Here is a 24,352-nt window from a genome sequence, read left to right as displayed (position 1 = left end):
TGTACTTATAATTTAATATAGTAATATGAACTGTTGAAAATGACATTTACATAATGTAAAATTACTGCTAAATGTTAATGCTACCTTGTCCTATTAACAAGAATCACTTAAGGGTATTGCATTAGTATGACTTCAGTTCCAATGTCTGAATTGGTGATTCAATTGATTTCCATAGCGAAAAGTTATCTTTGCCCTTTTTCGGCTCATGAATCTCTGAATGCCTAAGAGATAATTACTTGTTACCCAGGTATTTGCTAGTCCAATGAAAGTCTACCTCCAGTCCTCACAAAGTTGTTTAATTACCCCTAATTTTAATCAGTTGTGCCTACTACATGCTTACATTGAGTATTACTAATATGAGAATACTTCAAATCTTTCCTAATTTCAAGTTATAAAATTAAGACCTTAGACTTCCACCAAAGGAAATGAAAACATAGTCATGTGTTTATATTACATACAATTTTTTTTTATTACTTTCATGTCTATCTCATTTTATTATTAAAAATTGTAGAATGCAGGATAAATAAATCTCATTCATTTTGACAGCTTTGAACCTTTCTGTTACGGAAGTTTTACTTCAACTTTGGGCATTCATCTTTAGAATTCAAAAGGATAGTAATGTGGTTTGTAAAAACTCTGAACAGTCAGAAGGTGGTGAGTACAGAAAAAAGACAAAAGACGAACACTCACAATCAAGCACCTCCTGAGCTAAATGATGCCAATTATATCCAGCTGGGAAATGCTATAAGCTGCTAACAGAGCAGAGCTTGGCTATATAACAAGTGTTTTCCTCAACATCTGGTAAAGGTAAAGCTGACCTCACCACTTTGTGCCTGGGACAGTAGACTAAAACCCAAGGAGATTAGCATCAGTTTCACAAGATCGGATAGAGTGACTATTGACTATTCTTTGTTTTTGGCCAATGGATTCTAACTGGAGTAGCAGGTTCTAAAAAGAAACTTTTTTCCTCCTTTCTTCCACAGTGAAACATAGATTTCTTGCGTCTGGTTTGAGACAGATAGTAAGTTACTTATATTTACATGATTGCTTTCTGGTTGCATTTATGATTACTAGAATAGAATTACAAATATTCCACTATTACTTCCAGTCCTCAGCCAGATGTGAATCTGCTCAGTTAAACAAAGACTTAAACTTAAGATTTTTAAGATTTTTTTTTCTCATGATCTTTTAATTTTTCCTGATAAGGAGTGAGTACTGATTAAGGTTTTTAAATCCAACAATGAGTGAGGGTGGTACTTCTTACTTTCGTAAATCTGTGACAAGTGTCCACTGCTACATAGGAGAAAGTCCTGAGGGTTAGGTTTCAGCTCTCAGAATCACACTCCCTAAAGAGTGTTCTCTGCTCTGGAAATGTTCCTCACAAATTCCAAATACTTCTAGTTCTTATTCTTGTGGCCTATTTTTCATTTCTGACTTGGGATATCCCAAAAAGTCATTTTGAAAATTTCTCCACCTTTCTTTCCCACACTAATTTTATTAGCTAGTCCAAAAGAGATAATTTGCCATATTCGATGTCTTCATGTGCTCCTCTGTTGAGTAAGTGCAATCATCTACAAATGTTCTCACAACGCCGCTCAAAACAAAATGGATTAGGAGTCATTACATTTGAAAGAAATTAATGCCAATTTATGTGGAAAACACACACAAAAAAAGACAAATTGGTTGAAACTTTCACAATAATGGAAATGTTTAATAAACTTAGAATGGTGGGCTTATTAAACTATAGTATTATTTACAGCCATAATTCATCAACCACAAACACAATAATGTGTTTGCATGGCATGCTACAACAGAAGCTTTATTCAGTTCATTCGGAAAACGTTGGCAAAATAAATTTCAGTTGCAAATTCACAGATACAAGCCTCAAAGTATAAAGTTGAATGTAACAAAAAATACAAGTAATATTTATAACAATAACTTACAGATACAAACTAATGATAAGCTACGATTTCACAAAGAATTGTAAACATTTTGCACACTTGTCAGTCCTTTCTTTTAGGCAAAGTGCTCTTTTGATGACAAATAAATTAACAGATACACACTAGAGTGAACTATTTCCAGACAATACAAAAAAAAAGTTTTGATTTGTTTTCTTCTTGTAAACATAAGTTTTACAAAAAATGAAGAATCAATAAAAGTGTCTTGCAGGCCAACTATAGATACATACCTGGGCAGCAAAATGATGTTGTATATGCTTTGGGTGTTAAATAAAAAATTAACATTATCTTTTCAATGGTATTTTATACATAATAAATGACAAGTTTATATCCTTAATCATTTCTATCCCTGAAAAAAGAAATTAGGTATGACTTATTGGCAGTTGTGTCATTGAATGGGGTAACAAGGGCTGGAGTCCAAGAGTTGTTGGTGAATGAGCTACAAAATAGAAAGAAATTTGTGGATCAGTTTTGTGGGGTGAATAAAACTGATTTAAAAACAAACAATAACAATCCAAGGCAATGTGCTTTCATTACTCATTACAGCTGAGGGCACCAACCTATACTCATTCTACTGACCTCAGCAGAAGTATAAACTTGATCGGCATAGTTAGTATATTATTAAAAGAGAATCCAGAAATGGTTTACCCCGAAATATTTATTTGGGGCCACAAGCTTTTGCTACTTTAATGTCCTCCATCCATACCCCATTCACTGCACTTTACCCTGCAGCCAAAAAGACATATGCTTTGTCTGCAGAGATATTGCTAGCTTTCATATGAAGGTGTCTGTACAGGATGAACCACCCCCCCCCACACCAAAAAAAAAAAAATTCTCCTCTCTGAATGCTTAACTCTGAACATATATCAAAACACCTTTGACTCAGGCAATACTACAGTCATTCATGTGAACACACAGCCAATTTTAACGCTGGTGTAAGAATGGTACCAGGTTTGTTTTTTTTGGTTATTTTTTTTTTATTATTTAACCAAAAGTTAAAAAGAAGATGCCACTCTCAGCAAAATCTATGTTGCTTCAAATCAAACCTCCCTGTAGAGCAACTAAGAAAGCTAGACAAAATTTTTAAAAATCCATCTGAAGGCATATGAAAGAGACCAAAATAGTCAGTTCTAGAAGTCAAATCCCAGAAGAGGAGGGAAACTTGTAGGGAGAAACTGCTTTCTCCCGACAATTTTGGGGCAATTTTGAAAGAAATGTCTGAGAGGTTGAGAAGTTTAGCAGAACTTTCCCGAATTAGACTTTTTGGCTGGGTGGTAGAAAACAAATATGAAAGGGACCACTGAAGAGGAGCCCTAGTTAAAAACAAAATAAAAGAAAACAGGCTTTGTCTGGGATCTCAAAAGGCTAAATACAAGTAATAGTGACCCAGAAATACACCAGCTCTCCTGAGCAATGATGCCGGATTGGATTAATCTGATCTCCCTTTAGCTAACTAAGTGCCAAAAGCAAAACTAAATCCTTTCTGGTGGAAGATATCATTCAGAGCCTCAAATTATTTCTAGGTTTTCATATCCAACATCTGAAGTATAATACAAAATAACAAGGCAAATAAGGAGACATGACTTGATTGAAAACAAAGAGGAAAAAACAAAAACAATAGAATAGGCCCACAAAAATCTAGATATTGGAGTTAGATGTGTACTTTAGTATAACTATCATTAACACAACAATAATCTTATAAGGAATAAAATGACATATTCCAGCATAGAAGTGGAAACTACAAAAGAATGAAGTGGAAATTCTAAAACTGAAGATATAATTACTAAAATTAGACCTCAATGAATGAGTTTTACTGCATATTAGGTAGTGAATTAGTGAACTAGAAGAAAGGTCAGAAGGAAATATCCAGACTAAAACATGGAAGGTCAAAAGGCTGAAAAATCTGAGATTTTTTTCCATAAGGGCAGAAACAGTATATGAAGAGATAAAGCTGAGACTTTTTCATAATGTAATACATCCAACTACATATTCAAGAACCATATATAGGCATATTATAATAAAACTGAAAACTAAACAAAGAGAAATGCTGGGGGGAAAAGACATCACTTTCAAAGAAGCAAGAGTAAGACCAACAGCTGACTTCAACAATAAGTGGTATCAGGTTAACTATCCATATTCTAAACAACAGAAACAATGGAAGTCAGGAGACAATGTTATCATTTCTTCAAAGTGCTGAAAAAATTAGCTGCTAATCTAGATTCCCACATACAGAGAAGATACTATTTACAACTATATCAAAACAAATATTTATGACTAAACCTCACAAAAGATGTGCAAGATCACTAAACAGAAAACTCTAGAATATAAGAAAGCATTTGAAGACAATGTAAGTAATAGAAAGACAGACTACGTTCATGGTATAAAACATTATAACACTAAGATGGTAGTTCCCTACAAAATTGATCTAGTAGATTGTATTAAAATGTCAATTTTTTTTTTTTTGGTGGAAATTGACAAGCTGGTAAAATCTGTGGAAATGCAAAGGGTCAAGAACAGGTAACACAAACTTAAATAACAATGAAGTAGGAAGATTTGTACTTTTGGATATCAAGAATTATAGTCTGACCATAATTAAAAGAATTATGTATTAATATGTAAATAGACCAGTTAAATAGGATAGAGGATATAGAGACTGACACATTATATGAACACTTGATTTATGTCAAATGTGGTAGTACAAAACAGTTTGGAAATCAGTGTTTTCATCAACATAACAAAAAAGCTTTGCTCCAATCTCACACCACATACAAAATTCACTTCCAGATGTATGGTAAATATAAATGTCAAAAGTAACGCGAAGTTTCTAGAAAACAACATAGAAGAAATATCTTCATTATCTTTGAGTAGAAGAAATTTCTTGAATTAGTCACAAAAAAAGGACTGCCCATGAAGGATAAAAACTGTTGAAACAAACTAAATTGCGAACTAGTGCTCAACAAAACAGATGCTTAATAAAGTGGGAAAACATAAGCCACTGAATATGAGAAGATATTTGCAACACATACAATCATCAAAAAACTTACATACCAAGAACTAAAACAAATCAATGTAAAAACAAAACAGACCATCTGGTAGATCAATAAGCAATTGATATAAATAGGCTCTTTGCAAAAAATGATATACAGATGCCCACTGAAATAATATTCAATCTCATCAGTCATCGAGGGAAAGCAAATTAAAATAGTGAGAGACTGCTACTATGCAACTGTCAGATTGGTTAAAATTAAGAAGTCACACCATACCAAGTGTTGGTGAGGATGCAGAGCACCTCGAATTTTCAGATGCTGCTGGTCCAGGTGTAAACTGGTTCAACCACTATGGGAAACTGGCAGAATCAACTAAAGTTGAATATTTATGTGACCTATGACTTTATGTTCCACTCTCGGGTACATACCAAATAGAAGTGTGAATTAATGTGCACCAAAAGGCATGTACCATAAAGTCCATAGCAGCATATTCATAAAAGCCCAAACAAGAAATAGCACAAATGTCTATCAACCGCAGAGTAGATAAATTGTGGTATATTCCTATATAGAATTCTACATAACAATGAAAATGAACAAATCACTAGTTTCTGCAATACGGATGAATCTCACAATGCAGTTGAAAGAAGTATGACACATAAGAATACATTCTGTACGTTTCAATTTAAGAAAAGCTCACAAACAGGCAAAACTGAAACATGATTTTAGAAGTCAAGGCAATGCTAACTTTAAAGGAAAAAGATAACTCTTGGGAAGGGACATAAGAGAGGCTTTGGGTTTTAATTAGGTTCTAGTACTTCATCTGGGTAACATTCACATGGATATGTTCATTTTATTAACTTATCAAGTTGTATACTCATTATGTGTGCACTTTTCTATATGTATGTTGTTTCAATTTAAAAAAAAAAAAAGCTTCTTTAACAAAATTAAGTAAAACCCAATCTAAAAATCTGAGTGTGAATACTTTCTTTGATGATAGGAAAATAAATTATTTAAATATTTATCAGGCAAAAAACAAAGAAAAAAATTTTTCCTAAGTAAAAGTCGAGCACTAAGAGTCTCAATATTTGAATTGCAGCTGTAAAGTGAGAGTTAGTCTTGTCCCTTAAAATACAGTCACATAAATAAGAATGGTTGGATAGTTTTGCTTCCTACTGTATTCACCCAACTTCCCAATATATTTAAGCTACTACTGAGGTAATATTTCAAAATATGAGTCTTATCAATAACCTAATATTAGAAGTTGTCAGCTATTGATGGCTTGAGAGACAGCTGTTAAATATTAGGATACCTACCATCCATATAACTATGCAGCGCAGTTAACATCGTCCCATCTTGGGGCACGTAAGCAGAATAAGCCATTTCTTCTAACATGGGTGGAGACAGCCTGGAGGGCGGGACAGCTGTGACTGGGGCAGAGGAGGAGTGATTAGGACTGACGTGTTTCTTGTGGCGTGCTCTACAATTCTGAAACCACACCTGAGGGGGAAAAGCAATGTAGCTATGTCACATATCAGCTCCTGAGAACATTACCGACTCAGTTTAAAAAGGGATGCAACTCAATTAGCTCTACCATGTAAGCACAGTAGGAATCTAAATACGTTTTTAAAAAGTTCTATAGACAGAGGAGAAACATTCTTACACAAATACCAATGGTCATTTTCTTTGCTCAAATAACTATCTGGTGATTTACTTGAAAGCCAATTCTATACGAAATCAATAGCTTTCAAAATAAAAAGAGGGGAAAGGGCTCAAGAATTCCAGAAAGGTTTCTTTGGTTTGACTGCGGGACAAAGAGAAAAGCAGAAAAAGCCATTTTTAATGAGAATTTTACAAAAATACACTACTAAATGTATTCTTAGATACCTGGACTTATTTCAAATCTTTTTTCAAATGACTAAAATCCCTACTGAGAACTTAAAGCTTTCTACAAATCTCTTGATTCAGTTATTCCAGTCACATTTTAACCTGCTGACTTCAATTTCTCTTAGTGTATACATAGGCTATGCCCTAAGAATTATGTTAAGATCAGATCTATAATAAGAAAAAAATTAGTGATATATTTTTGAAAATTTTAATAAGTTTCAAGTATATTGTACATTGGTTAGACATCTAAATTAGTGAAGTTTAAGTAGAATAAAATACAAACATCCATTGGTTAAATAGTTCACAAAATGTAAGCTAAGCACTCTGTTGTCCACTCTATCACAGAAATAAAGGAAGCAAATTCAGAGCAAGTAGAATTTTATATCTAGGTCAGGGTAAGTAAGGTTAGACTTCCCAGAATACTTCCAGTAATGAACCTGCCTGTGTCTGAACTCCTTAACATTGGGTAAAACTTGACTATAGAGTGTTTTTCTATTAATATCTTATAGCATTTATATGCCATCACTCCAGACAATTCTGTCATAAGAAGAAAGAGAAGTGGAGGGATGAAAACTTTAAGGAAACTAGGATGAGAATATTTGGGACTGGGAAGGAGGCCAGGGAAATATCGGGGGCCTAAGTCTCTGCCTAGGGCTGTAAGGTAGTCAGTCACTTGATGGCACAAAGGAACTGGGGGTGAGTAATGTAGAACAGAAGGAAGCTGCAAGATTTGTATGAAAAACTTGGCTTGATTTCTAAGACACACCCTGCCCCTGGGACTCAAAAATAAAGGGTTGGCAAAGTATAAACTCAAAGGGTTAAAACTAAAGAAATAAAAATTAATCATGTAATGAGGTATGCAGTCCTGAGCAAGTGCCTGAAAGGGAGCACCCAAGGAATGTTTCAGGAAGAAGGCTTAGGCAAATATCAAAGAAAAGTAGTGGGAAGCCACAGCTTTCTCCCTCATCTTCTGGAATGTTAGACTCTTATAGACCTGTATACAGAGACCACACCCCAAGTCTCCAGTCACAGTTCTCTCCACAGACTCCTTCACTATGATCACCCACCCAGCCAAGAAGATACACTCACGCATTCTCCAATTTACAAAAGAGAACTGCTGCCACCTGCCTTTTCCCCAGACAGCACCAGGAAGACATATACTCCAGTGACTACATATAACCTAATAAACACGACACTATTGTTTCCAGAGTTTCTTCAAAAAATCTTATGTCTCCAATAGATTATATATTAGATGGAAACTATTCAATTGTTTAAAAAACAAAATCCTGTATTTATTGGAAATAAATATGAAGACGACATAACATAAACAGTCGAATAACTACCTTAATGCCGACTACCAAATTGGAGAGAATGTAGAAGAATGGCAGTATTCAGGATTCACGTGGGTTGGGGAAAGGGAACTTTCATATGTAGCTCCAGGCAGTATAAATTGGTATGAACTTTCTGGAAGGTGATTTCTGTGCTATCAGTTAAAGGACTTAAAATGTTTTATCTTCAGACTCAACAATCACACTTCTAGAAATTTAACCTACTGAAACTATTGAATAAGTGTGCAAGGTATGCATAAAATGTTTACTGCAGCATTCTTACGATAAAAAATGGTAAACAAACTAAATAAATTATGCCATGCTCAAAATGTGCAGCTATAAAAATGATGTAGCTCTTAAGATGAAAAGGTATTCTTAGTACACTGAAAGAAATAGTGGTTAATCCTGTTTCTGTAGGATACACAACTCATAATTCACCTATTTGAAAGGGTATGTGAACAGTGATTATATCTAGATGCAGAATGTAAAAGGAAAATCATCCATCTTTATTCTGTGAATTTAGTACAATGACAATCCACTTTGTTATTAATGAATGCCTCTCTAAGCAGACTTTAGCTAGTAAAGGTGAGACCGTCTCTGTATCAGACCATAGTTTCTACCTGATCTTTGCATATAACCTAGTTTGCATATTAGAATAATAAAGGCCTAGTAATCAAAACTCTTTAACTTTTCTAAAGTGTGCCCAACGCTATTAAGTAGGTTGGGCTAACAGATCACAATTACTGTTTAAGATCACAGTAATTAATTCTTCAAAAATACAGTGAAGGACTATATATTTAAATCACATACATGTATGTAAAAATACAAACAATATATTTGCATGCTAGTATTCCTTTGCCATCTTATCAAAAATATTTTAATTAAATCCTCACATATTAAAAGCCGCCATCCAACAATATATTCTCTAAGTTATACTGTGTGGAATCAAGTTAACTAGTTCATGATACTGGTGACCAAACTACCAGGAAATTAAATGAGAAATATCTGTCTGGGGTCTTTACTTCTTCAAATAATTAGAAAGGTCTCAGAAAACCCTCCATTTTCCCTTACTTCCAACTTCAAAATAATCTAGAACATAGTCATCATGAATCTGCCTTAGCTGAAGCAGTCACTATCATTGAATATATAGAATCTTAGATTGGAAGGAACCCTCAGTCCATTGAGTCTGAATGGCCTCGATGAAGGAAGCTTCCCTTCCATGCCTTCACTTCCATGGACACTGACTGCCTTCACTGGTAGCCCATGCCATTTTTATATCCTTTCATAAGAATGTTCTACATCACGAGTGATATCTATCTTCCTGCTTTCCCTTGTAGACACATTTAATTTTGCTGTCTGCCCGACAGCCTTTCACATATATTTAAAGATACTTATTCTGTTTATACTGTTCCTTCCCTTACTGTTAACTTCCATCAGTATGCAGGCAATAAAATATTTCTCAATGAATTAGATTGCTATCTCAGTTAAGTCTCTTCAAAAAATTACTACCTGGTGGGGCATCCCACCCAGCTAATCTGTCTATCTCTAGCCTCTCTCAACTCTAATTCTTCCCATGTACTTATTGCCAGCCCTTTCCCTTTCTTCCTAAAATCAAATATGGCTTTTGCCTGCTCGGGAGAGAACTCTAAATTCACAGGCCTCTCCAATAGTTTCCTCCCCCACAATTTACAAATATAAATCTTACATTCCAATAAATTTGCTCTAATTCATCCTTTCCTAGCTTTGTTTACACTACTCCCTCTACCTGAATCTTTAACGCAGGTCATCAACACCCCTTACACACATATACACTCACTCACATACATAATCACAGAAAAGTAGGAAAAAAAATACTGACCTCAGAACCAGATCTAGCTTGGAACTGCAGCTGTCTTTTTTAGCCTGAGGATCTCAGAGTTGCTATGAACACTGAATGAATTAATTTGTGCAAGGAGTCATTTAACAAATCTTAACCCAGCCTGAGCAGGATAATTATCAGGTTAAAAAAAAAAAAAATTGATTTAGAGTGTGAAGGGACCTAAAATGAGAAGCTAATGCTTTGACATTTCTTCATCAAACAATGCACACTCATAAAGACCTAGAATAGAACTTTTAGTATCTCTTGATTAACCTTTAAAATTATCACCTGTATTACACGTCTGCTCAAGCCTGTCCTTTCTGCCAGTTTCTGGAGGGTCTGTGCATCTGGGTTGTTGTCCTGAGCAAATTGTGCTTGCATAACCTGTAGTTTTAAAAATGTAAGGGTAAGTAGCTAAAAATAAGAAGCTAAATCTTCTGCATTTTGATGACGGAAGAGAAGACATGTACAAGAAAATGGGATACTTATATTTTATTACTTGAAAATCAATATTGGAATGTATAAATGAAAAGAATGCACATATTTAAAATTTACACATGTTGCTATGTTGAGATATTGAAAAAACAATCCATTTCAACGTAAAAACTTCTCTCAACTATGCTGTTAAAAATAAGCTCACCTTTTCTTCCATTCTTACAACTCATAAATGAAATGCAACAATAGTATAAATCTATTTATTGCTTTTTTCATTCTGTTAAAAATAGCTAGCATTATAAAACTTTTAAAAATACAAAAATCACTTATCACATTTATCTCCAACCTCTATTAAGCTAAATAAACAGTGTCAAAGCCCCTACTACAATTTTCATCAGTCTGCAAATAGTACAGAGCACAATAAACGGTTCCACTTAATCGTACCATTCCATTATTAATTGTTTTGAGCACTCGCTCTACATAAAGGCATATCTGGTATCTTAAAAAAAGGGATCTGTCAGCCCACTGAATAAGAATTTGTCAGGATCTAAACATCTACGTATTGAAAAAGTTCCCAGGTGATTCTGATGTGAACCTTTGGACTGGAACCACTGTGCTAAGTGCTATGAGACAGAGACACATGAAAAACTGTCCCTGATCTCAACTTCCTGGGAGAAAGATACAGACATGCCAATAACTACCAACAATACAAGGTTAAGGGAAAGGCATTACGAGAGATGTGAGTACCAGAATAAAATTATAAGCTAATGGCTTTTAGATTCTTTCAGAAAAGGTTAATCATGGGACTCAAGCAAGAATTTGAATTTAGTGCTTAAAAGTTGATCAACAGAGGGAAGTATAATAAAGAATTATAAAGAATGAGAGAGGGAGTCAGTCATCCAACATGACTGTGTCATCCACAAGGATGGTCTGGGGATGGGGTAACTAATCAACCTAAAGACCTGAAGCATCCTTGGCCTTGATATCATCTCCAAAAGCAAAACTTAACTGTATTCTCCACTCTGCTCCTCATGTAATACTACCTTCAGCCACTGCACTTCTCACGGGATAGCTAGATAATTCATTGGCAAGTCTAGCTCTCCATAGCAGAGAGTGAGTTTCCTGAGGGCAATGTCCTACTCTTCATATCCCCTTCCTGTTAAAAAGTATATGCTTAAGAGTTTGTGACTTGACAATGTGAGGAAAATCTGAAGATAGTGTAGTGGAAAAGCCCAATGTTGTTCCAGAAAGCCTTGAGGTTTACAAATTATGTAATATTTTTCAGTTAGGTTCTCTATGGTTAGTGATTCTTCTAGAATAAGGTATCCCTGGCTTCATATCCATCTCTACGTGTCCACATGCTCACTGTAAACGCATGTATTTTTGCTTTAAAAAATGGGCAGAATCAGCCTAAAAATTTATAATCTCGCTCAGTTCACTACATTCTCCCTTACTCCAGATGTGTTACTTCATGTTTGAATAGTTATGTTTATAGGAAGTTGAGCATGTAAATCCCAAAGAGAAAAAAGAATAAGCAAATTCATTACATCTGTTTTTTAATTTTTCAAAGAGAAAAACTGAACAGATATGTAAGCATTTGCTTTCAAAGCCACTATTGATGACTTGTAAAACAAAAATGGCATGCTTTTCACAAATGCATTTCAAATTCACAAGTTTAATAAGGAAACCAAATTACATTTAATAAAGCAATTTCTCATCAAGAAATAAAGCAAAACTTAAATCAACATTGACGGTTAGCAATTGGAATATGCTCAAGGAAAAGTAAGATGTGCTTATCAAGGTTTAGTCTCACAAAAATACTTTTTAATATTGACTGTTTTATTATTCTCCAGTCAGTAATGATGCCAAAACCCACCCTATTCCTTTTCTGTGCTCTTTTAACATGGTCAAGGAGTGGGCCTTTGGAGACATTCATCATTTTAAGGCCAAAAAGTCTACCAGAACTGTCAGGAGTCTGCACAGTAGCAGTTGACCAACTCCATCTGAAAGGTTAAAGTAGGTGCTAACCTTAGTATGTTTAACATTAATAATTATTGAGCAAGTGATTCTAACTATAATAAGCAAACCATAATATTGGCTAAAATTGATTAAATATCATTTCTACAAATGAGACATCTGAAATATTTCTGCCAACGTAAATATTATTTTATTTTGTGATTATTAAACTATATTTTTTCTCTCTGTAAGTTTCTAAAGAAGAATTTTGGGAAATTATCTTGTTTATTCCTACCATTTAAACTTTCTCTGTCCAAAGCAGGAACTTCGTGAATAGTCTTGACTTACAGTTCACCTATAATATTTTATGATCTTGCTGAATTCATGCACTACTTGCATATATTAAGCTTTCTGAAAAGTAGGACAATTTGACAATGAGAATACATTGGTTGATTTATTAGAGTTCCTGGCCAAATAAAATGATTCAATTTTTTAAAAAAATCTACAGCCATCTCGGTTTTCTAAGTTATAAAGAACCACTTGAAGGCAAGGATTCTGTTTCATTTGTTTCGGTCATCCCTGACTTAGATAAATGCTAATATTAAATAAATGAGAACACACTTGAAAGCATATAATTTCTGCTTTTATCTTTTAAAACATAATTCTGATACAATTTTTTTTAAAAGGCACGATTCATATAACATTTTAATATAATAATGCATGACTCAAAGAGTTTATGAACATTTGCAATTAAGATTATAAGGCTATCTATAAGAGTCAGAATCTCTTTTGTTCTAGCTGCTACTGCTGCCATTTAAGCAGAGTTTTGTGAAGGCACAGCTCCACTCATAGTCTCCTGGGAGACCAAGCAAAATTAAAAGACCAAAACTTTGGGGAGAAGTGTCCGAATCTCTTCTCTACCATTCCGTTGGCAGTCTACCTTGAGGGGAGTTCCTGTGCCTCTCAGATGAGGCTGCCTACATCAAGAAATTTTAAGAGTTAAAGGAGATAATATAGTGAAAATGCCTGTCATAGGACTTGATACAAAAAGTCCTCCACAAATACTATTCTCTTTTTATTTAATTAGTATTTATTATCTTCCATATGAGATTGTCTATACACCTAAAGTGGTTTCAAATTTTTACATTTTAATAATAAATTTTTATATCAAATTAGAGTTATCAGCCTTATAATTAAAATTATAGCCAGCCCCTATGGGAACAGCAGATTTTAAAAACAATATATTTCTATTAAAGATTCTATTTGAACTCAGACAACTTCTGGCTACTGTATATTTTGCTGTCAGATCTGGCCCAGGTACTCATGTCTCCTAACTTAGAGCTCTATCTGATCTCATCACGACCCAATGAGGCACCCGAAAAAGCAAAGTTTAAACAGAGATTTCTTTTAATTGCCTTATCTCTCATTTATTACTTATTAACTATGTATTCTACATCTAAATTAAGAAATCCAAAAAAATCATAAGTGGCTCTAGATTTTAATACTAGATATATTTCCAGTACCATTAAGTTGCCTTGAATATTTGTGTCACGTCAAGGTTTCTTTCTTAATCACTTTCAAAAATTCTCTTCTTTAAACACTTGTATTCATCTTAAATACTGGCAAGTCCTAGAACACCATATGTGATTTTTCAAAAATTACTTTCACTCATTTGTTAACATTACATAAATATCCTTTGAAATCTGAGCTAAGATGGATACAATGTGTAAAGCACCCAGACTACATGGTAGGTGCTCAATAAATGTTACTTTATTTTAACATAAAACAAATACCTCAGCCATATTAATCTTTTAGAAAACATGATTTTGCTGAAAAAATGCCAGAAAAAAAATCATTATATGTGTAGATTTAAATATAAAGCAAGGAGTAATTATTTAATAATTTTCTTGACAATTTACATAAATCAAATTTATGATAGTTATATTTAGGGCAATTAAGCTGAAAATAATCACTCCCTTTTCAGGGGATAGAGTCAATCTTCAGCATCAGATTATAGAATGTCTCCCTCTATCTCCTTTGAAAACAAGAAAGGGTCTACTGATCAGGAGATTCCTGTTTATGGTAAGTCATATTCAATTCTTTCCTACTCAGAAAATTATAATCTTGTCTACTAAAAGACTCATTGTGGTTTGTTAAAAAGATGAACACATCAGTGTCCCATAGACTCACACGCACACTGTATGACCATTTCTGTTCAGTTTCAAAATATTTTGTCTTCTATTTCAATTATATATAATAAGAATGCCTGTGTTAAACTGATTTTCTCAGGAAGTCAGGACAAATAAACAGTTTATTTCCCCTTCCATATCAATACCAAGAGACCTCGAAAAAACAAAGCTTAAATGACTACGTCATATTATATCATGACTCTGGAAATATTGATAAATATTTTAGGGCAAAAAGTATGTTTTCATACATTCGCCAAGTTAGTTTTCACAAAAAGCAGAGACTAACCTGTTTGAAAATATAATAAAGTGATTTAGACATTATAAAGATAGAGTGGGTTTTTTTGTAGGGAGGGGCTTCAAAAATCATAAATTCATTGTCATGTCTACCTGGAGCTGATCTGCTGTAAAGCTGGTCCGAGCTCTTTTTGCTGGTTTTGGATGATTAACATCTTGCTCTGTGAGGAGGGCACCTTCGACACTAATCCCATTACCTACATAAAAAAAAAAAAAAAATACACCACATATGTTGGTAACTCAGATGGGGCCATCAGTCATGCAGTAATAGGTTTCTTGCATCTCTTGGCTTGGAGTGAAACTGTATACTTCTTGATTGGCAAATACCTTGAATTAAGTTTTTAAACATACTAGAAATATATTGTGGAAACAACAGCCAACTTGTAGGCTTGTATATTTAGTCACAAGTGCCAGAAGTTAGAAGTCCACATCTAAGGCTCATCCTTAGGAAGGCAAAGACAGGGAAACAATTAGTTGCAAAAGGCAAAACAGAATTCTAAACTCAAAGCTGCTGTCTGAGAATATGGCACAAAGCTAATATACATGACATGGCTTTCCTTGTAAATAAACAGATGGACTATCACTAACAATACAACACTTAATGAGTTTTACCACAATTATACTGCACAAAATAATGCATTAAGATGACCTTAGGAAAAATCATTTTATTTTTGTATTCACTGTTCCAAAAGTCTCAAAAGTATTTTAAGGAATATTTACCATTTTCCACTTCTCTTTTTAAATTATCCAGCATGCAGTCATAATGCACTCTGCAGAGGACTTTTTCTTCCACCAAAGCAAACTCTTCTCCCGTGGAAAGTTGCCTTTTGCAAGAAAAGCAGGCAAAGCATGCCAGGTGATAGACATTGCCCTTGGCCCTCCGGACCCAGTCAGTAGAATGGATGTGCCTCCCACAACGAGAGCAGCGAGTTCCATACCTTCTACACAAATAGAAGGGCGGGAGGAGAACATTTTAATGCTCGGTGAGGTATTTGTCAATCTGAGATGAAACTAATATGTTACTCAATGGATTAAGCTAAGTATTTAAATCTTTTGAAAACAAAACAGGAATCAATTTTTCTGTAAGTTAGTATGGTAACCAATCAAGATGAGATATATGGTCATCATTGATACCGGTTTATATAATAAAAACTTTTCATCATTACTTTAAAGAAAGATTTGATTTTTTCTTTTAAAATAAATGAGTTTCAATATCCCTCTTATAACACATATCTATGCATTTATAAATTACCTAGAGACCCAAGATACACACACCCCCGCTCTCACACACACACACGCTCCAAACAGAAACCTAAAAGTGCAAAAGCATACCACTGAAGATACAATGACTTCTTAAAACCAAGTTGAGATAAGGAAAAACTTTATATATCGTTTTTTTTTAAGTTAAAACATTTAAATATTAAAATTGATATTATCAAAGAATGAGAAGAACAGTAATTGTTCACCCTGGGAAGAATGAAAGAAAACTCAGAAAAGTTTCCTTTAATAAACAAGCTGTTGCAGTGCTGTCCACAGGAGGGGAAATACTACCTAAAACTTTTAGAGACATTAAATGCAGGTTAATCTTAACAAAACGGCAGATGTAAATATTTCTTTCTTCTCTCAGTCCAAACGACTGGACACTCTTTGTCATGTCTCCTTTCACAACTGCAGTCATGGCCTAGCATAGCCACATCAAAGTAGATAAGCATACATGTTTGTGTTTATTTATTTATTAACATATCTTTAGAGGTATTGCCAGTTTTTTAATCTTAAATACTGAATCCTAAAAATCAATTTCAGAATGTAATAAAATATGAAGTATAAAAAGTAGTGAAAAACTAGACTGTCAATAAGCCTCTGAAACCAAATCTTTCAAAGATCTTTAAATTATCATAAAAAATTAAAATTAGTACATCCTAAGTGAAAGAGGAGGCAAATTGCTACTATTTTTGAGGAAATGGAGAGTAAACCTGATGAGAAATATATGTTTTTGGTAATTATAAAATTCTGTGACTTTATAAAATAAAGGACTCTGGGTTTCACAAAGTGCTTTAAATTACCTAGCAATTTATTCAAATCAATCACTAAACACTTTGAAATCAGTTTTTGAAATTGAGTATAAACAACATAATTAGTATTACAAACTTCATTATATAGTATGAACTTCCCCAGTTTACAATGAACATTCTTCTTCATTTGGAAATGTAAATAAAAAAAATAATTTTTAAAAGTCATGCTTAAAGAAGACTTCAATTTCTAGATGGCTATCCATTAAGAACTGAATTACGCCCTAGAAGAAACTTTATATTTAGATAATTATGAAGAGATCACACAGAGAAAATGTTGCATTTAATATCTTATGCAAATATAATCTAACAGAATAAAGGTCAAAAAACAGAATGTTAAAAAAAAAAAGGATTTTTCAACAGAATAATTAGACTTGGTATATTTCTGATACTGGAATAGTTTATTCTCTGAATAATTCGGTTTATCACAGTCTCCAAACTGCTGGCATTTTATAGGTGTATAACTTCGAATCATTCTATGGTAGACCAGTAAAAGTTTAATAAGACCTTGATTTTCCCTCGAAAGCCCAAACAAGGGGCTTGGTCACAATAAGTCGTCTTATATTTCATACATTATAACTATGCACAGCAAAGATAATTCCTTGTTTTTAATACTAAAAACTTTCATTTGCCAAAGTAGGAATAATTATTTAAAATTAGGTTTTTTTAAATTAATTTTTGTGTACTGAATTCCTAACTTTTTCAAACTAGGTTTCAATAAATAAAACTGGACAAGAAAGCCTATTTGCAAAATCCTCTTTGCATAATAATTTCTTGAAATACCTACTTACTGGAAAAAAAAAGTCACAGTATACCTGAAATAATCAAGTTTGCAGAAAATGTCTTTGTCTTTAATATAACAACTGGTATGCCTTCCTAAGGAGGTTCTGCAGACACTGCAGGAGAGACACCGAACATGCCAGCACAGGTCATTCACCTGTGAAGGAAAAAGGTGAAGGATGAGAAGTTGTTCTAATATTTAAGAGTATCGTTTATTGGCTTTGTGTATTAGCCCATTTAAAAAGCTGACCCCTTAATATTTTAACACATGCTCAGAATGTTTCCATCTAAAAGGTGTCATTTACACAAATATGTGTCTAGATAGATTCTCTTTTAGATCTCAACCAGAAAAATCACAATAAAATAGTCTACATTTTAATGTTTTTATTTCTTTAAAGAATTCAAGTTTCTTTTCTAAATAGAACTTCTTTGAACACAGGGAAAATTCTTGGACACTTATTTTAAAGTCCTACATACTGGTTTGATTCATTTGTTTTCTTTTAATAACTTCTTCCCCCCATGTAATGTGGTAGCTAAAGAAGTCAAGTTACATACATTCTCAATCTACTTTTTGGCCAAATAATTATAAACTGTGCAGTAGTTAAAGAGAGAGAGAGAAAGTGAAAAAGAAGCTCTAACATAAATACTTACCTTGTAAAGAAGCCAGGCGATCCATTTTGCTTACAAAACAGAAGTTGCTAAGGTAAATTTAAATGTGGATATGACAGAAGCCCTGGCTCACTTCTAACATTAAATAAGAGAATCACAGATTAAAGTATTGAAAATTCTACTTAATGATTTGACTACTGGAGAAAAAATAAATCTGTTTATAAGTGGTTCTAAAAAAGGCAAGCAAGCACTGCTTGCCATTTATACTTCAAGAAGTAAGGCATAAAATGGCAATTTAATAAATCACAAAACTTTACATTTTCTAAATAGAAACAAAACATTACCAATTCAGGGAACAAATCATAATTACTGTCACTTTAAACTGCTGGCATCAAACTATAAGCACAACTTAAGCCTTAACGAATAAACATGTGTATTAGATTGAATTTGCCTGAGTTTTGTTTTTGTTAAATGGACACGTAAAGAACAGCAATGATGTGAAATCAACAGTTATACCATACAAATATATCTAATGCCTAAAAATAGAAGTTAGGAAATTGGAAAAATGAAAAATTGTGAAATATAGAGTTTGCTACACTATCTCATAATAAAGACTATCTGTCCAGTGAGTCTATTAGATTAGCACTACTGTTTAGGTGAGTCTGTGATATGAAATATAAAAGGTAATTCAAAACTGAAGAAAAAGTTTCACTGGTTCTAATTTCAGTTATGTGCCTTGTTCCAAAGCATAAATGAAAGAATCATTTTGGTGAAATTTAAAATTTTTTAAGTTTTGGTCTTGCTGTAAAAGAAAATACATATTTACTATAAACGAAAACATGGAAAATAGCAAAAAAAAAATCTGAGGAAATCAAAAAAATATTAACAATGGTAAATACTGTCCTGGAAATAAATACATATTTTCCTTTGATTTTTTTTTTTCCTAAAATGGGCCCAATTTTAGAAGTATGGGCTTCTTTTAGAATTCCATTGTAAAGGGCCTTTTTCCTCATTTCAGTTCTATCCAAGGGTTTTGTTTTGTTTTCCCTAAGCAAAGGTAGATTCTGACTTAAGGGCAGAGTCGTGACCACCCTGAAACTCCCTAAAGCCAGGAGACCTAATGCCTGATTTTCCACCTTTCCTTAAAGTTTACTTTAAAAAACAAAAAACAACAAACAACGACAACAACAAAAACCCTCTTTCATCTTCCATTTCTTTTCCGGGGAGCAAACTAAGGTAAAGAGCGAAAATTCTGGAGAATATATACAAACCTGCCCTGATGGCTGGTATTGACCCAGTCTGTATATGTATATGGATGTAGGACCAGGCCACAAAAACAACACCCAAGCAAGAGGGCAGTGGAGTATTAGATGGTGCAACAGATATATTTACCCCTTCTTGTACTTTTTTGTTCTAACTCCATTTTACTCACCTCAAGATATAGTGTTTTTCTATATTAAACAGTTTACACCCTCAAATACTCTAAAAGGTCTAACAATTATTGTTTACCAGTGACTTGAATTGAATTTGAATTTATCTAGATAAGACTCAAAATGGGGAGAAAAAGGTTAAAAATTTAGAGTTTTTATGTAATCATATAGTGTTAAACTTTTGTTAGACCTAACATACTAACGTATATAAAAGAAGGGTAAAATAAAGCTGTACATAGAAAACTTCACTGGGAGGACTCCTGTCCTATTACGAAGGAAAGCTTAGATGACCTAGGTATTTTGCAGTATATAAACATATTTTTAACATATAAAAGATGAACACCAGAAGCTATTTTAACTATTTCAGAGTGTGTTAAAAGTCACTTTATGATAACTTTTTTCTATATCCTCTCTGCTATAAAGTGTTAAGGACTTTATATAGATTCCTTCAGAAACATTCTTAAAGATTATGCTAATTATTGAAAGGGCTCACTAAAAATTAGAAGCTAGTTTTGATCCAAAAAATGATTTTTGAAATATCCCAAAAGGCTCAGGTCTAGAAACATTGAAAAGGAATCTTAAGAATGCAAATTTAAAGAGAAAGCTATCAATTTGCCAGCTGTAAGAATTAACCATCAATAAAAATGGACTCAGTCATTTTTTAATGTTTTCACCAAAACTTATTTTGGTGCTTTATCTGGGTTGTATATATAGGGTATTATTCCCACTTTACCGAAGAAGCAGCTTTGTACATTGTCGGAGAAATTTAAAGAAGCCCACTAACTCGGTTTTTGAACTCATACTTTCCATAATTAATCCTTTTGAAAACCTGGGGAGTGAAGGGTTGGTGCGGAGGAAATAGAAAGTGAACTGGTTTGCTACTAATTCAGTGTAGGAGAGATCATTAGTTTAAATAGTGGTTTTAAAGAGCTATTGAAGTTGAAAGCCCACAGCATTCGGATTAAGACACATGGGACCATGATCCTGCAGGCAATGACATGGATAACTGTGGCCTCCCAGAATTTATACTCCAAAATCCCCCCACAGTATTTTAAGAGAGAAGTGGAACAAATTAAGACAATCTACTCTCCGACCACTACTTAAAGCACTTCATCCCAGACTTCTTTCTTTTCTTCCTGAGTTTACATCAATTTCCATCAAATACCCCCCACACACACACCCAAGCACTAGAGATAACAAAAAAAAAAAGCACTGGGTTGTTTTGAAGTATTAAACCTTAATAAGAGGAGGAAGGCACTGAAATGGTTTTTATTTAAATGATCCTAGGAACTTTTACTTTGGAAAAGCTTTAGGTAACTGTAAATATACATAAGATTCCGTAAAAATAATAATAATAATAATAAAATAAAATCTGTCCAGATAAGAGTTTACTTTACTATGGTTCTCACCAAAGGAGACATTACAAAGGGGAATCAGTCAACACACACCAACTTGGAACTCTCGAAAGCAGGCAGGCATGTGTGGGTGTTACCAGGGGTTGAGGAAGCATAAATAACCCGGGCTCAGTAAAAATATCAGGCAGGACCCTGTTTCAGAATGGGTAACAAGGTTTCCCCACTTCCTCTACAAGTCGGTGGCTGCCTCCAGTACATCCACCCGGGGTATCAGCACTTCCAGACCACGACGTGTCACACACAAGCTGTGTTACAACTACTAGGAAGATTCTAAGATATCTTCCCCCACTCTTTCTCACCCCATAAGTTGCCCTTGATTTTGCAGAGAAAGCCTACAATCTCAAGCAAGAAAGAGGAAAAAAAACTTTTCTTTTTTCCCAAAGCTCCCGGGGTAACTCCACTCCCCTTGGGCCTCTCGGTTCCGCCCTACCTTGAGAAGGTACTTGTCCACGATCTCCAGGCCGCAGCTGTTGCACACACACTTGCCAGGGGGGCAGACGGAGCCCGAGGCCATGGACCGGGGCGAGGACGATGGGGACAGCGGGGCTGAGGAGGAGCACGAGTCCTCGTCCCCCGCTCCCTCGGGGCTCACCTGCAGGAAGCCGCGAGGCGCGGTCGCAGGCAGTTCTAGACCCCTCCTCCTCTCCTCATCCCACGGACCCCGGGGGCTTCCCCCCGCCTCCCCTCCCGCCTCCCAACCCTCTTCTCTCCACCCCCGCCCCATTCTTGAAGTCTCCCTTCTTGCCCTCACCCCGAGTCCAAGCTCCAGCCGCAACCCGCTGGGGCTGCCACCCATGACCTCAAGAACCTGGAGCGCCTTACAGCCCTGCCCAGCCCGCTACGCCGGCTCAACTTTCCACCTCGCCCCGCCCCAGACCCTCCCTCCATCCGCTCCCCCAGGGCCAGTTGGGCCCAGGAAGGAGCGTGGGACAACAGTCCCTCGTCCTGGGCCGCTCCCCATGGCCAGTGTTGCCAGCACCCACGTCCCTCCCCACTCACCAGTCCCTCTTCCCCGGCGCCTTTTCGAGTCCTCCCGGCCGCCAGGGCTGCAGTACTCCCGCACTCCTCCGACATGAGCCCCTGGCACTGCGGAGTGGGGCGGGGTGCAAGTGGAGAGAAACAAATGAGAAGTTCAGAGCCTGCACGCGCGGCCCAGAGCCTCAGCTTCCCCGCACTTGGAGTGGGCTAATGAAGGCCCCAGCGTGCGGGCCGCGCGTGCAGCCGTCAGGGCTCCGGGGCGCGGGCGCCGCGGGCCAGCGGGCGGGCGCGCAGTCTCCGTCGCGGGCCGCAGGCAGGGGCGGCGCAGCCCCAGCGCGTGGCGAGGCGGCCACCCAGAGCCGAGGGCTCGCCCCGCGCGCTACCGCGCTCTCGGGGCTCCGGCTCCGCAGCTCTCACCGGGGGTAACAAGTTAATAACAATCATCCCGGCACAAAGCATTTTCTTTCTAGACGTCAATCACAGCCGAGCGGGGATCACCGGGCCAAAGGGGGTGCACGAGGGGGGAGAGGCAGAGTGGGAGAGAAGAAAAGAAGACTGAGGAGCGGATGCGGGAAGAAACTTGATTTCTTTAATAACCTCAATTAAAAGAGCAAGACACGTATATATTTTTAAAAGGGGGCTTTTTGAATTGGATAGCCCGAAAGGTGAAGAGGTTTAATAGGATACTTGAAAGCTAATTACAGCGGGATTTAAGAAGCCTGGTGTTTGTTCCGATGACAATTTGAATGAAAATGCTTCAGATTAAACCGAGCCAGCAGCTCTTTCGTAAACTTGCAGCAATTAGAGCTGCGAGTGATTTACACTCGTCTCTTTAAGGTGTAAATTGCCACTTATTCCTCAGTAAGTCAACATTTGAGCTACTAAAGGATTATTTTTAACCAGCGCAAAAAGCGTATCGAATAATGGAAAAATATCCAGCTGAATTTAATTTGTGCCATTTAAAAAACTCTCCCAACCTCGGTCACAATGTTTTAAAGCAACAACGCGCAATACTCAAGTGTTTCCAAGCCTTTGCTGGAGTTTTGCTCTTAAACGAAAACGCAGCCTTTCTGGGAGTTTTTTGCCTTCCGGTATGAAAACTGTAGCGGGGTGGGGGACACTCGAGTGGCTCACACCTCTGCATTTCTAACTCCTACCTCCGTCCTTCCTTCTAGCAGAACACCGCCAGTTACTGTCCAAACCCGGAGTATCCCGAGGCCTCGGCCGGGACTCTACCGTGCGCTCCCTATGTGGGACCCAGCGCAGCCGCACGGAGGCCGCGTCCTCGCAGACACAAAGAAAGTTTAAGCAGAAATCCGCGCATTCGCCGGGTGTTCCCCGCCAGCGTCTGCGCAAAGACAAAGTCAGCGGTGCCTAGTGCGGGTCCCACTGAGGCGCTTAAACAGGCTCCAGTTGATTTGCAAACTTAAAACGCGAGACACCAACGGGTCCTGCCTCCAGAGTGGGGCGAGAGCTTGTTAGATTCCCCAACCTACTTTAGGAACGGTGTGACTCGCGTATCCTGGGGTTTGCTTCTTTTGGAATCGTAAGTAAAATAGCCCTCCAGGCCCGCCCCGGGAGCCCCCGAGGCCTCCCGGAAGCCGCGTCTCTTTCTGTTTTGCTGTGGGCCCGCCGCCGCGCGGATCACCCTGCAGCCCGAGGCGCGCCTTAGGGAGGGCAAGCGTCCGCGGGCATCCAGGCGCAAGGAACCGTGCCTCTATTTGGTCCCACCCGACAGTCACCTGGACCTCCCGACTCGCTCCCCCGGACCGCCGCGATCACCTCGGCAAGTTAGAACAAAAACACGACTCACATGTACCCGAGAGCGCCTTAGGCTCGGGGCTTCGTCTCCCAAATTACAGTCTCCATGCTTCAGGTTAAGTGAGCTTGCGGGGAGGGGAGGCAATGATTACTGACTAACGCTACTACGTAACCGAAAAAAAAAATTGCCAGGTCTGAAGATGAGGCCGTTACAGGTAATTTCTGAACATCGTTTAGGAACCCAAACAGCTCGCGTTTCAAGGAAACTGCGATTCAGCTGGTCTGGCCAGGCGTCAGCTCGCTCACCTTCTCAGGGGGAATTGCCAGCTCCGGCAGGTCCTTTTCTTCTAGTTTACACACAAACATCTGATCGCTTTTCCAATACATGGCACTGCTAGGGCTGCTTATCTCATACCAACTC

General features: G+C 36.6%; 1 protein-coding gene across 3 annotated transcripts; it reads right to left on the bottom strand.

Moving 5' to 3' along the window:
- Nucleotides 1-1,687: 1,687 nt before the first annotated feature.
- On the bottom strand, nt 1,688-24,352 carry LHX8 (LIM homeobox 8). Of its 3 annotated transcripts, none has more exons than XM_016120401.2 (9): nt 23,984-24,062; nt 22,192-22,278; nt 21,623-21,784; nt 17,774-17,895; nt 15,610-15,830; nt 14,983-15,086; nt 10,304-10,399; nt 6,259-6,442; nt 1,688-2,397 (listed from the first exon to the last, which is right to left on the bottom strand). In XM_016120401.2, exons 2-9 carry the CDS (start codon nt 22,264-22,266, stop codon nt 2,321-2,323), a joined length of 1,041 nt encoding a protein of 346 aa, XP_015975887.2. In that variant the 5' UTR covers nt 22,267-22,278; nt 23,984-24,062; the 3' UTR covers nt 1,688-2,320. The 3 variants fall into 3 exon arrangements, 2 of the variants coding, with proteins under 2 accessions (XP_015975887.2, XP_015975911.2); XR_001593917.2 differs by lacking the exon at nt 23,984-24,062 and adding an exon at nt 24,238-24,331 and having other exon boundaries at nt 1,700-2,397; nt 6,259-6,372; XM_016120425.2 differs by lacking the exon at nt 23,984-24,062 and adding an exon at nt 24,238-24,352 and having other exon boundaries at nt 1,700-2,397.

The sequence above is a fragment of the Rousettus aegyptiacus genome, unplaced genomic scaffold (assembly GCF_014176215.1).
Source record: "Rousettus aegyptiacus isolate mRouAeg1 unplaced genomic scaffold, mRouAeg1.p scaffold_m13_p_1, whole genome shotgun sequence".
NCBI lineage: Eukaryota > Metazoa > Chordata > Mammalia > Chiroptera > Pteropodidae > Rousettus > Rousettus aegyptiacus.
This window is presented reverse-complemented; position numbering and strand designations above follow the sequence as displayed.